General features: G+C 33.0%; 1 protein-coding gene across 1 annotated transcript in view; it reads right to left on the bottom strand.

Moving 5' to 3' along the window:
• Positions 1–277: 277 nt before the first annotated feature.
• Positions 278–13331, bottom strand: part of AHR (aryl hydrocarbon receptor) — a 47460-nt gene continuing 34406 nt past the window's right edge. Inside the window, exons 6-11 of the mRNA XM_046669497.1 lie at positions 12920–13050; positions 11318–11520; positions 10424–10533; positions 9660–9801; positions 4873–6106; positions 278–2883 (exon numbers count right to left, since the gene is read on the bottom strand). Coding sequence (XP_046525453.1) covers positions 2746–2883; positions 4873–6106; positions 9660–9801; positions 10424–10533; positions 11318–11520; positions 12920–13050 — 1958 coding nt within the window. The 3' untranslated portion in view covers positions 278–2745. The remainder of the gene's footprint in view (positions 2884–4872; positions 6107–9659; positions 9802–10423; positions 10534–11317; positions 11521–12919; positions 13051–13331) is intronic.

The raw sequence follows: 13331 nt of genomic DNA, 5'->3' as shown, positions 1-13331 counted from the left end.
TTAATCTGAGATACTAACATCATTACAACACTGAAAACACAAGGTTTAACAGTCCATTTCAGAAGCATTTTAATCTATGAAGTTATTGGAAGTGTTTTTTATATTCAAGTAAAGGCCAAAATATCCAGAGGAAGAACTTTATAAGAAGTTTCTGAATTATTGACTTAACATGTCCTTAAATATTACAGATTGCCTTAAAGTAAAATAGCTAAAATGCTATACCACAAATACTAATTTCCTTTATAGGACCATAAAGAAGAATTTACATTAAAACATATTATTCATACTTGGTGATTATTTTATTACCATATATTATTGTATACAATTTTGTTTGATAATAAGGATAAGTCATATTTTAAACAAAAATGTACGCATGGCATATGTAACATTTTGAAAGAAAGCGAAAAGTCATGAAAACATTTACCTAAAATTTAGTAATACTAAAAAAACATTGGGTTTGTGCATAGTAATGATGGAGAGCTTCATAATACATCAGAATACTGGTAGATCTTCAGATACTATAAGAATCACCTGGTACAGGGAAAGTTCAAAACAGACACAGCCATAGCTTTAGAAGTGCACATCATCTAAGAATCAATCTCTCAATACAGCAGTATGCAAAGCTGTCTTTGTTTGGCACTTAGCAATACAGACAAAGGTGTATTTGGTTTAATGTGATTTTATTATTCTTAGATAAATTTACTTCTTTTATATAGATAAAAATATACAATATTGCTTAAAAATTTTTAATTTTATAATAAGTGTATAATTGATTGTCATCATATTCACAATTTAAAAAGCCTATTTTTACACTAAACAATTCATCCAATAACCTGTGGGAAAGACTTAAAAAGATGGTTTATATGAAGACTTTAATGAAAGGTTTAAATGTAAAAATGGTTTATTAATCTAGATACTGGTCTAAATATCTAGTGACACCTCATGCTGGAAAGAAATTATGAAATGTTTTAGACAAATTTGTTTTCTCCAATACTTAAATTGATTCTACAGATTTAATATTTTGACTAAAAATGCAGAGAACTGACATATTTTGTCTGAAGTCACTTTTATATACATTAATTTACTAAAGAAAAGAAAAGAAATGACAAATGTACTTTAATACTACATCTCAGTTTGGGATCCCATCAAGTTTTTATATAATGCATGCAAAACGTGTCTGTGCCCTCAGACCTCATATTTGAATGAAAGAATGACAGCCGGTGGCACTTTCCTTTTAAATCACCTGAGGACAGTGATTAATTTGCCTTACTGAGAATAAAGGTCATTCTATTATGAAAACAACCTAATGTTTGAAATTAAGAGAATGCATGGTTCTCTTTTTCTTAATATCACTTAAAAGCAGTTGGACTCATTATTTGACTTCTTAGAAAGACTGATAAAAGTATGTAAAACCCAAACAAATTATTTACGTGCATGTATAAGGTATGGACTATTTTTAAACAAAAAATTAAAAATATTTTACAAATAATTTTGTTCATTATAAACTATACAATGCACCATTCATTTCACTCATAACAATACTTTCCACCAAACACTGCTATATTCAATCTTAACACTCCTCAAATATGAGAAAAACAGTTTCCACTCTACTAAGTGAAATTTATAAAGTCAACATACTATATCTTAAAAGATAATAGATCTAAAACAGTTTTTAAAGAATTTATCGACACTGAAATCGGTGCTTTGTTTAAAGACCAGAAACAAAGCTGCTTCTCTTCATTGCAAGTTGGTAAGCTGCCTTTCATGGCAGAGTTTTCACACTGTAACATTCAACTATCATGATGGAGACTTCAGGAAAGGGAAATAGTGGTCTCTCTCTTTCTTCCAAAAACACTGTTGAAATTTTAGTGCTGTTGTCTTAATATTTATATAATAATTAAGAAATAATTTGGAAAGACATTTTATACTTTCAAAGTTTTTCAAAATAAGGCACATGGAAACACTTAAAGTCTAGAAGGAACTAGATGTAATAAATAATTACCTTTTCAATCATTATTTGTCCTTTACTTGAAGAAAGTGGGTGAGTGCAGTTAAAACATGCTTGGATTAATAAAAATGACTGAATTTAAGAAATACAAATAATATTTGTGTGCAGAATGTTATTAATTTAAAAAAGGAAAAGTATATTTCATATAAAATATACATCCTACAGTGTTATAGGTAGGAAAAACTGTGAGGCACTTACATTAACAATGGAAGAGGAAAGTATTGAGATTACCTTTTTACAAAAGCACCAAACCACTTATTTTAACATCTGAGATAAAAGCAGAAGCTGAAAATATAAGGAGATAGTTTAGTTTCGTAACTTCGTATTTGGAGGACTAAGAATTCAGAAATTAACAACTCAAAGTATTTCATTTTTATTATGACAGAAATTCCCATAGAGAAAACTGTATTGAGTTTTCTTATTTAGAAGAGTCATAAAGCTTCCCTGAATCAGCTCTGTATATTTTGCGGTGCTCAGAAGAATGTCAAATGCAGACAGTATCCCACTCCTCTGTGGCAGCACACTTTCTATTTTAACAACTGTAGTATACGTAATTTTGACATTATATTTTTAACTCCTTTTCAAAAAACATTAAAATTTGGTTTGGAATAACAGTGAACACATTCATCAATGCCTCCTTGTGAACTTGCTGATGTCCAACATCGACAGTTTTATTACTCTGTAATCTTTTGCAAACTAATTTAATACAAAAAACAAGGTGAAAATTGGGCTTAGAATTACAGGAATCCACCAGATGTCAAATCGGGGAAAGGTGTGGCTTCTGACGGATGATGAAGGGGCTGAAGATGTGTGGCAGTCTGAGTGTTATTCAATTCAGCTGGATAGGTTTCATTTAAAACTCCTCCATTCTGAAACTGAAAACAAAAATAGCAATGCAATTTATTAGAATGAATCTTTCAAATATCTTAAGCCATTAAATAATAAAATATTTAAAAAATCTCATCTGGCATGTTTTTAACTTCAAATTCCACAATGAATGGCAACTTTGTCAAGTCTTTAAATGGAAGGTAATATTATTTGCCCAGAGAATAGCAGGTTTTAAATAAATTACTCTCATCAATCATAACACAATGCATGCCAGCAATTCTCTTTAAATATATTGTCTAGAGCAGTGCTGTTCAATAGAAATGTAACGTGAGCCACACATGTAATTTTACTTTTTCTAGTAGCCACATTAAAAAGTAAAAGTTAAATTAATTTTAATAATATATTTTACTTAACCTAATATAAATTTATCATTTCAACACGAAATCAATAAAAAAAATTTCACTTTTTTTCAAATCAAGCCTTCAAAACTGGTGTGTATTTTACACTTACAGCACATCTGAATTGAGACTAGCTACATTTCAAGTGCTAGGGAGGCACATGTGGACTGCCTACCCTGAGGGAATACACAGGTCTACAGAATTAGAGTGTAATTCTAATTATTACCTTATCTTATTATTCATAAAGAAATAATACAAAGTAGCAGGGCAAAAAACACTGTAAAGAACTCATGTGCTAATGCAAGCCCCGTTCAAAATGTAACTTTACTTAATTAACTTCTCTACAATTTCCTTTCCTCAAGAGTATATATGTTAGGTTACCTACCCATGCTTACTTCATGCAATGTTGTAAGACAGACTGTAAATGAATATTAAATTTTAACATAATTGAAGGATGTCAGGAATGAGGATAAGAAAACTCTTCTCTGCCATTTTCTATTAAAAAGCTCATATACAATCAGACAAACCGAATGATATGAAAAAAGCCAGACAAAAACAATTAAGGATAAAGACTCAAGTAAGATTTTTAAATTACTATCCTCTAATACACAGTAAACAGATACCAATGAATTATAGCCAGGATTTTCTTCAAAATTAAAATATACTTTAAAATGAACTAAATATCTTCTAATGGAAAAGCATAAATGAAACACGATATATTCATGAGTGGTCATAGACAGCAAATATCATCACTGTTAATTTTTTTAAGTAATTTTTTTTTCCTAGATTTTGTTAAAATATGCTTGCTGCTAGAAGGGTTCTGATGACATGTTTAAACAATAAAAATACAATATCAAACTTGAGTCCTATGATGGAAAGCCAGCTGAGGTATCTTTTTTTCAGAATGCCAGAAAAGGGGCCGACTCCGTGGCCGAGTGGTTAAGTCTGCGTGCTTCGCTTCAATGGCCCAGTGTTTCACTGGTTCGGATGCTGGGCACAGACCTAGCACCGCTCATCAGGCCATGCTGAGGTGGCATCCCACATAACACAACTAGAAGGGCCTACAATTAAGATATACAACTATGTGCTGGGGGTGCTCTGGGGAGAAGAAGAAAAAAAACAATGACAGAAAAAACTTCCACCTTAAAAGATAAAATGAGGATCTGGTAGATAACATGGAAGGACTGCCAGAGGACAGTGACCAGCCTAGGACTGAATTCTGGACATCATCAAAGACAAACTACACACAAAACAACTGAGCTTTGAAGAAATTATTTTTAAAAATTCAAATATATTTCTGAAGTCCGAATTTTTAAAAGGCCGTAAAATTTTAAAGAATCAACCATAAACCAAAGTCTCTATGCTAAACAATACACTTCACTCATTTCACCTGGTAACTGAAGGACATATTCATGTTGCTTTCATGATATACTTGGATTAATAACATCCTGGAAAAATACTGGCTTTATATATTAAAAAAAAGGCAGGAGTCACAGACAATTAGAAATGCTCTCTAACAGGTACACTGCAGATAATAAATTAAAATCACTCACTAGCATAAAAAATTTGTAACTCATGTCTATTTACAATGTAAGAAGACAGACTGACAGGGTTTATTCAATTTGATGGAACCCTTACCTTGTTTAAAAATGCCTGTGGGCCTGGCAGTGCTGGACCGTACTGGACCTGAGGCACGTGCACCGCATCTGAGTACATGGACACGGCCCCGGCATAACATGTCTGAGGAGTTACTACAGCTGACTGTGGATTTAGTCCATGCTTTTGGTTTTCAGGAACTTGTAAACATGCAACAAAATCTTCTAAATTCGAAGAAGTAGTAGGGTATGGGGATGGTTCAAAATTCCCCATGGGAAAGTCTAACTGTGTACCCTCGGAATGTTGTGGTAATACAGACTGAGGACAGGGAATAAAGTTCTGTGTATAAGGCATAGTATCAATCTCAGGTTTGTAGGCAAACTCTTGATTGCTCCCGGTTAAGTCTGAAAAGACATTATACTGTTGTAGGTCTTGCTGAGGACAACTGAAAGGCACGGATTGGTTAGAGTTCCAATTTGCAAACATGCCATTAACTTGCATGTGCTTTATTTTCTGACACAGTTGCTGCTGCTGCTCCACTGCTGTGTGCTTTTGATGGTGCTGTAGCCGCTGCTGCTGTTCTAACTGTAGCTGCTCCTGTACCATACAGCTTGAGTTCAGAGCCATGGACTGTTGCTGTTGGTAACCTGGACACACTAAGGTAGACTTATTTAAAGAATCTTGGACGTATGTCAGGATTTCATCTGTTATGTCAATGTCTCTCAAGTCCTCCTCTCCAGAAAAGTCAGTTCTGAAAAATTCCTCATTCTGCTGCATGTGTCTGATATCTTCAAAATCAATGCCTAGGTGTTTCATAATGCTGTACAAGTCACTATTTTTATTATCTTGAAAGAGCTCTGCATGACCTCCAGAGAGTGTCGGGTTCATTTCCTGAGCCTGACCAATTTGCTCACGTTTCAGGATATTATCATTTCCCATTGGTGCAATATTGTTTTGCCAATTATTGCATTCATTCATAGATTCATTAAAAAAATTTCTTTCGAAAGGTACACTACTTGCAGCAGGATAAAGATAAACAGACTCATCTTGTTGCATCATGGCACCCAGGATGGAACTGGGATTGAGAGAATCCTGATTTAGAGTTGATTTGGTTGCAGAATCTCTTCCACTAGCACCATTTTTACTTCTTAGTGGTAAGGGATCCATCACGGGAGGAAAAGGGCTGGCTAGCTCATACAACACAGCTTCTCCAGTGGCAAACATAAAAGGCAACTTCAAACTTCGTTTTCGTAAATGCTCTGCTCCTTCCTCATCTCTAAAATTGTGTATAAGAAAAAGTTTGCATACATTAAAAAGAGTTTTATCAAAAATTTTTAAATATTAAAGAAATACACTATTTTGACAAATTTTTCTGATGACTGGTGCTATAAAACTGTTTTTCAGACAAACAAATGTAAATGATTTAGAATCTGTCCAAAAATTTTGTACAGTCATTCCATGCTCAGTTTACATCCCTGATGTCCTGCAGAAAAATAAATTCTTTCTGGAATAAAGACCTAAATAACAGAAACGAACTGTAAGAGAATTTAGGAATCTGAGTGGGAGAGGCGTGTCTCAAAAAAACATAAAACCCAGAAGCTATAAAGGAAAAGATTGGCATAATTGACAATATAAAAATTAAACATTTTTGTATTGTGAAAAGAATTCATAAATCAAGACATGGAGAAAATATTTCTAATACATATATTTATAATTTCATATATATATAACTTAATATCCATAATAGATAAAGAAGTTCAATGAATTGAAAAGAGAGGCAAATGACTCAATAGAAAAATAGGCAAACAACATGAACTGGCAGTTCACAGAAGAAACATGTCCTAGAACAATATAAAAAGATGCCTTGCCTTCTTAGTAATAAGAAGATGAAACCACCTCTCTTAGTAACGAATAGAACAAGCAAATAAAAAAACAAGAATAAATGTACAAAACTGCAAACAACACAATAGATAAACTAGACCACTGATATATAAAGCACAGCATACAGAGAACATACATTCTTGACAAAAGCACACGGGATATTTTACCAACACTGACCATATGTTAGATCATAAATAAGCCACCATAAATTTCAAAGGACTAAAATTATTCAGAACGTTCTCTAACTTCAGTGGAATTAAGCTAAAAGTCAGTAACAAAAAGACAACTAGAAAAATCCCTAACATCAAAAAGTACAGTAACACTATGTTTCTAAATAATTCATGAATTAAAAAAATCAAAATTAGCAAATATTTTCACATGAATGATAAAAATAAAACATATTAAAACATGAAGGTTGCAGTTAAAGTTGTTCTGAAAGGGAAATTAGTAGCTTAAAAATATATTTTTTTAGATTTTGATATGTTAAAAAAAGAAAAAGTTGAGAAAATATCAAATTATACCCAAACAGAGTAGAAGGAAGAAAATAATGAGCAGACATAAATGAAATGGAAAACAAATGTACAACAGGAAAAATCAACAAACCAAAAGTTGGATCTGTGAGAAAACTAATCACATTAATGGCCTTCTAGCAATATGAAGAGAGAGGGCACAGATTTCTAACATCAGGAAATGTTTCTTAAAAGAACATCACTACAGGGGCTGGCCCCGTGGCCGAGTGGTTAAGTTCGCGCGCTCTGCTGCAGGCGGCCCAGTGTTTCGTTGGTTCGAATCCTGGGCGCGGACATGGCACTGCTCATCAGACCACGCTGAGGCAGCGTCCCACATGCCACAACTAGAAGAACCCACAACGAAGAATACACAACTATGTACCGGGGGGCTTTGGGGAGAAAAAGGAAAAAATAAAATCTTTAAAAAAAAAAAAGAACATCACTACAAATCTTATACAGTAAAAAGAAAATAAGACGATAAAGGAGAAAAATCATCATGATGTCAATGTATGCAGAGGAAGTATTTGATAAAATTCAATACCCATTTATGATCAAACATTTAGTAAACCAGAGAGAAGGGAACCTTTTAAATCTTAAAAAAAAAACCCCAGTATTTATGAAAATAACAAAAAACAAAACACTACTACAAACATCATACTTAATGGTAAAATATTAAAGCCATTTCCCTTAAGGTGGGAATAAGACAAAGATGAAATGTGATATCATTATTTCTATTTCATTGTACTGAGGGCCTAGCCAGAGCAATAGGGGAAAATAAGACAAAACCCTCTAAAATGTGTAAAGATTAAAATTTTGAAAATTATTTGCAATCAACACGGTATGTAGTAAAAAATCTTGAAGAATACAGTCACCTTATTAGAATTAATAAGTGAATCTTGTAAGGTCATTGGATACAAGTTAATATTAAAAAATCAACTATTTCTATATAATAGCAATGAACAGTTAGAAATTACAAAATATAAACACCATTTAAAACAGCATCACAAAACATCAAATATCTAAGAATAAAATTAATAAAAGCTGTACAAGACTCAGGTAAGAAAACTACAACCCATTATTGAGATAAAGACATAGATATATACATACCCATGTACCCATATGTATATACACGTAAGTGTACATATACAATCACCATGTTCATGGATTGAAAGATTCAATATTATAAAGATGTTAATTCTCCCAAAATGTAATCCCATCCAAAATCCCAACAATTTTCTAGTGGGAATTGACAACTGGTTTCTAAAATGTATATGGAAATATAAAGGGTAAAGACAACAAAGACACTGAAATTCTCAAAGATTTTGTTTACTTTGGTTCAGTCATCAATTTAAATGGAGACTGCAGCCAAGAAATCAAGAGAACACTGAGACTTGGAAGGGCAGCAATGGAAGAATTAGGAAAGATCATCAAGTGTAAGGAAGTGCCATCAGAGACTAAGGCCAAGATTATCCACACCCTGGTATTCCCAATTACTATGTATGGGTGTGAAAGCTGGACAGTGAAGCAGGCTGACTGACAGGAAGAAAAAGCCATAGGCATGAGTCTACAGAAGCTGACTAGGCTGAGTAGGGCTACTGAGGACAGGACATTGTGGACATCACTCTCATGGCGTTTCCAGGAGTCAGAGTAGACTTGACAGCATGTAACAACAACAAAGAAGAGCCAAGACCATCTTGAAGGAGAACAACAACAAAAATCTTAAACAAATAAAATGGGAGGCATACACTCAGATCTTAAGACTTATTATAAAGATAGAGTAATTAAGACAATATGCTGTTGGTGTAAAAATAGACAACTAGACCAATGGAACATACGTGAGTCCAAAAACAGAACCACAGATCAATTCCCCGACCAACATGCAGTGCAGTGGGGAAAAGGCCTTTTCCATGAATGTTACTGGTCAACTGGATATACACATAAGGGAAAAAAAATTAATGTTGATCCTTATATCAAGCCACACACAAAAGTCAATTCTCCAGAGTAGAGAAAACATTTGCAACACAAATATTTGACAAAATAGTAATTTCCAGAATATATAGGAAACTTAAAAGTCACTGCTTGCTTAGAAAACACAGGCCAAACAAAGCACTGTTCTATTTTTATTTTATTTTACAGATGGGATTAGCTTTTCATCTCTCCTTCATATACCCAGGATAAACCCTGGGATCTTCCTTGATTACTGTCTCACCGTAGCTCTACATATTTAGTTCTTCAATAAAGTTTGTCAATCCTATCTTCTCAATGGCCTTCACCTATGCTTTCTTCTTTCTTATAGATATTACTTTAACTTTTCAATTTTTATTTCCAGAGTAAATTCTCTTAGATTGTATTTTTAAGTTTTCACGTAAGAGGATTTATAAAACAAACTGTTATTAAAAGAAAAAACAAAAACATGAAACATTCTGTCTTTGTGCTTACGTTAGAGGTCTCTGAGTTGCAATGATATAATCTGGTCTTCCGTTTTTATAAACTAAGCGTGCGTTAGATTGGACCCAGGCCCATCGCTTTTCTTTGGTAAGAAGCCTGAACACTGTCATGCCACTCTCTCCAGTCTTAATCACTAAAATAAAATAAAAAATTAAATTATCAAACCCCAAATCAACGTATTCAAGAAAATCTCTGAAACAAAGCCCCTCTGACATATTTCTGAATGTATTTCATTCATCACCAAAGATAATCGATATCTTGACAACTTTTAAACACAGTATATTAATACGCTTAGAAATTGTTCTTCAGAATTATTTTTTCCTATTTCAGACAATTTATTATTTAAAAGGTGGGAAGATTAAGTCAGTCAGACAATTCTAGTAACACATGAAAGTACAAAGAGTATAGAGTTTGGGGAGAAAAGAAAAATCATTTTCATTTTAAAAAGGGAACATTTCCTATAGCTTAATATTTTACTACACAATTTTAAAGTATAATCCAGATTAACACAGATTTATGAATCCATAAGACAAAAACACTCATTTTCCCAGTAATTAAACTACTATATTTCTCTGTGGCAGCTGTAGAGCGGTTAATGAATAAAGTGCGTAACACAGATTAATCATAATGTATGATGCTGAGTAGAAGTTTATCCAAATAGTTTCCTTAGACACAGAACATTATGTAATAATCTGAAACATGTACTAGAGAATATGCTGTCGTTACAGACACGTTCTTCAGGAACTACAACTTACTCCGGAGATGGTACTCAGCGCAATAAAGCATATCAGCAGCATGAACGAACTGGTATCCTGATCCTCTCATGCACAGCTCTGCTTCAGTATAGCCTAAAATAATGGTTCCTCTGTTTAAAAAAAACAAGTAAAATAAGAATGAAATGAAAATCTTTCATAAATGAAGTAACCAATATAAATTCACTGGTTAAATGCTATTTTCTGTGCTATTTTACTTGACATTCAGAATTTCACATCAGCAGGTAGAAATAATTAACCACTTTTATGTAATTGCTCTCTTTTGCTTATGGTTGCAAATTTCAGTTTTACACTATTTTCTTCTCCTGAATGAAGACCATGTAAATTAGTATGGCTAAAGAGGAATTTAATAGAGTAGATTATGTAGGTAAAACAAAATATTTAATAAAAATCTAGAAAGCTTGTACTCCATTTTGAGGACCGGGTAATGCAAACCTGCCTGCATTTCCATATTAGAAAGGAGAAAAGCAATGGTATGTTTTGATATGATACGAATGCTAATATCACAGTCTACTTCATAATTTTCTGAAAGTTACTAAACTTCTAGGGCTAAAAATCAAACAAAGTTTGTACAATTTAAAAATGTAAAACAAACCAACAATAAATGGCATCAGGAAACCAAATCTTACTAATATAAGCATATCATCTTTATGATACAGAAATTGTGGGAAGTATTGTGAAACATTACAAAATAAGATGATTTGTGAGTCTGATGAAATTATTTTATTTTAAAAGGCTACATTAAAAGAGTAGGAATAATAGCTAATATGATAATAAACAATATTATAATCTACACTATATGTTTTACATGCTAAGAGAGACTTACTGCAACACAACACACATTTGATGAAATTAAACTGAAGAAGTGTTACTTACTTGGCATCACAACCAATAGGTGTAAAGTCTAGTTTGTGTTTGGTTCTAAAGATGAAATTTTTGGTCCGAATTTCAAGGATGGATGGTGGCTGAAGTGGAGTAGCTATTGCAAACAAAGCCAACTGAGGTGGAAGTATCGATCCATCTTTCCCTTTCTTGTTTTGTCCATGAAGATACTTTAACCTCCCTTGGAAATTCATTGCCTTAAAAAACCAAAAACAGTTTATTAAAACTAACACTTTAAAATTGTTCCTTTTTAAAAGGCTCAATTATGTCATTTCCAGTGTTCTTGATCATTCCATAAAAGCTCCTGAGGCTGACAAATGCTACTTTCATTCCTTTCTACAAAGGAAGTCCACTGAAGCCATCTAGAAAGGGGGTATGAGGACCACTCCTTGCTTTTTTAATGGTCACAACGAGAATACCTATATCATTTTAGGAGCCTGCAATTAACTGCCCTATCATTCACACCCAGCACAGCTCCGTGCACGCTGGGCACTCAATACATATTTCCTGAATGAATGAATGGTGATAAAGTCATCAAGTATACATTAATTTTCAAGTGTACTATGAGCCATATTTTATAGCTCACAGTGTATTTCATAACTCATGGTAACCTTTTATACAGAGAAAACATACAATTTTATTAAAACACTAAAATGAATCATGAAATCATGAAAAGAATGCAGAACTCTGTTAAAGTAAAAATAAAGAATAATTTTAGAAGACAAGAAACAAAGACAATTTAAGTACGAACATGATCAATTTAGTTGCTTAAAACAGTATTAACCATGCCAAGGGATAAATCTGACATCAATATAATAGCAGCACAAGGAAGAAAAGACTCAATTACACAAAGAAATTCCATCACAGAAATACATACTAATTGATCATTGGTACTAGCAAAACTATCTCAAAGCACAATCCTAACATTGTTTGCTATTGTTTAATTTAAGATTTGATTATCTGTTTTAAAATTCCTGATAATTTATAAAATTAATATGCAACACGCTTTGTATTCTCTTCTCCTGTGCCTGATGGAGTGCACTATTTTAAGGATACAGACAGTCGAGAAGATGGACCATCTCCACTCTTAAGTATCCTGTCTAAGCTGCTCCCTGGTTATACTACTCAGGTGTTCAGACTACGTAGCAGCATCTCAAACCAGATGATTCTGCAATCATGAATATACAATCATTTTTCTATTTGGCAGGTATTCTAGCCTTGTGGAAAAGGCCATGATCACTTTTCCATCTAGCAGGCATTAAATCCAGAGGGTAAGCTTCTGCTGCTAAAGCAAGGCTACATAGTTCTCTGTCTTATACCTAACAAGTCTTAAAAATAGGCCAAATACAAGATTCCATGTTATTTCACTCCATCTTCATTACTGCATCCTAAAGGATAGAGATTTTGAGTTATGGAAGATATTATAAAACTTGAGATAATGATTTTTAAAAAGTTACTTTCCTTTATCAAATTATTTGATAAAGTAGATTTTTAAAACCAAACACAAATATAACCAAAGGAAATTGGTTTCACTTTTCTTTTTTATTTTCTAAAACTTAATAGTAAATGCCAGTATCCTAAGATTTTGCACCTTACCAGAAAACCAGATGAGTTATCCAGCAGACACCTTAGTCGGCAGACAAAGCACCGCTCCATAAAAGAAGAGTTTTCTGGAGGAAGCTGCTCTGGGTTGTAATAGACTGCTGGCTGTGGGAGGCCATTAGCTTCTGCACAAATAATAGCAACACAAATTTACTTTCCATTTGGCTATAAAATTAAGTGTTTAAAATAGCAGAAATCTATGCTAATTTCTAAACTGGAGTCCGTATTCTGAATACAAAAAAACAGTCGTTTTCAGAAGAGGAGCTAATGAAAAGAACCTAAAACACTGAATATCACTTGTACTACACAGAATTTTTACCTACTCAGTTTGTTTTTATTTCTACTGAGCTATCACTATCAACAATTTCCATATTTTCTAATGTGTTTTTTTTCTTTTTAACACTTT

Source organism: Equus quagga, chromosome 8 (assembly GCF_021613505.1).
Source record: "Equus quagga isolate Etosha38 chromosome 8, UCLA_HA_Equagga_1.0, whole genome shotgun sequence".
Lineage (NCBI taxonomy): Eukaryota > Metazoa > Chordata > Mammalia > Perissodactyla > Equidae > Equus > Equus quagga.
The sequence above is the reverse complement of the archived record's forward strand: the minus strand, read 5'-3'. Positions and strand labels throughout refer to the sequence as shown.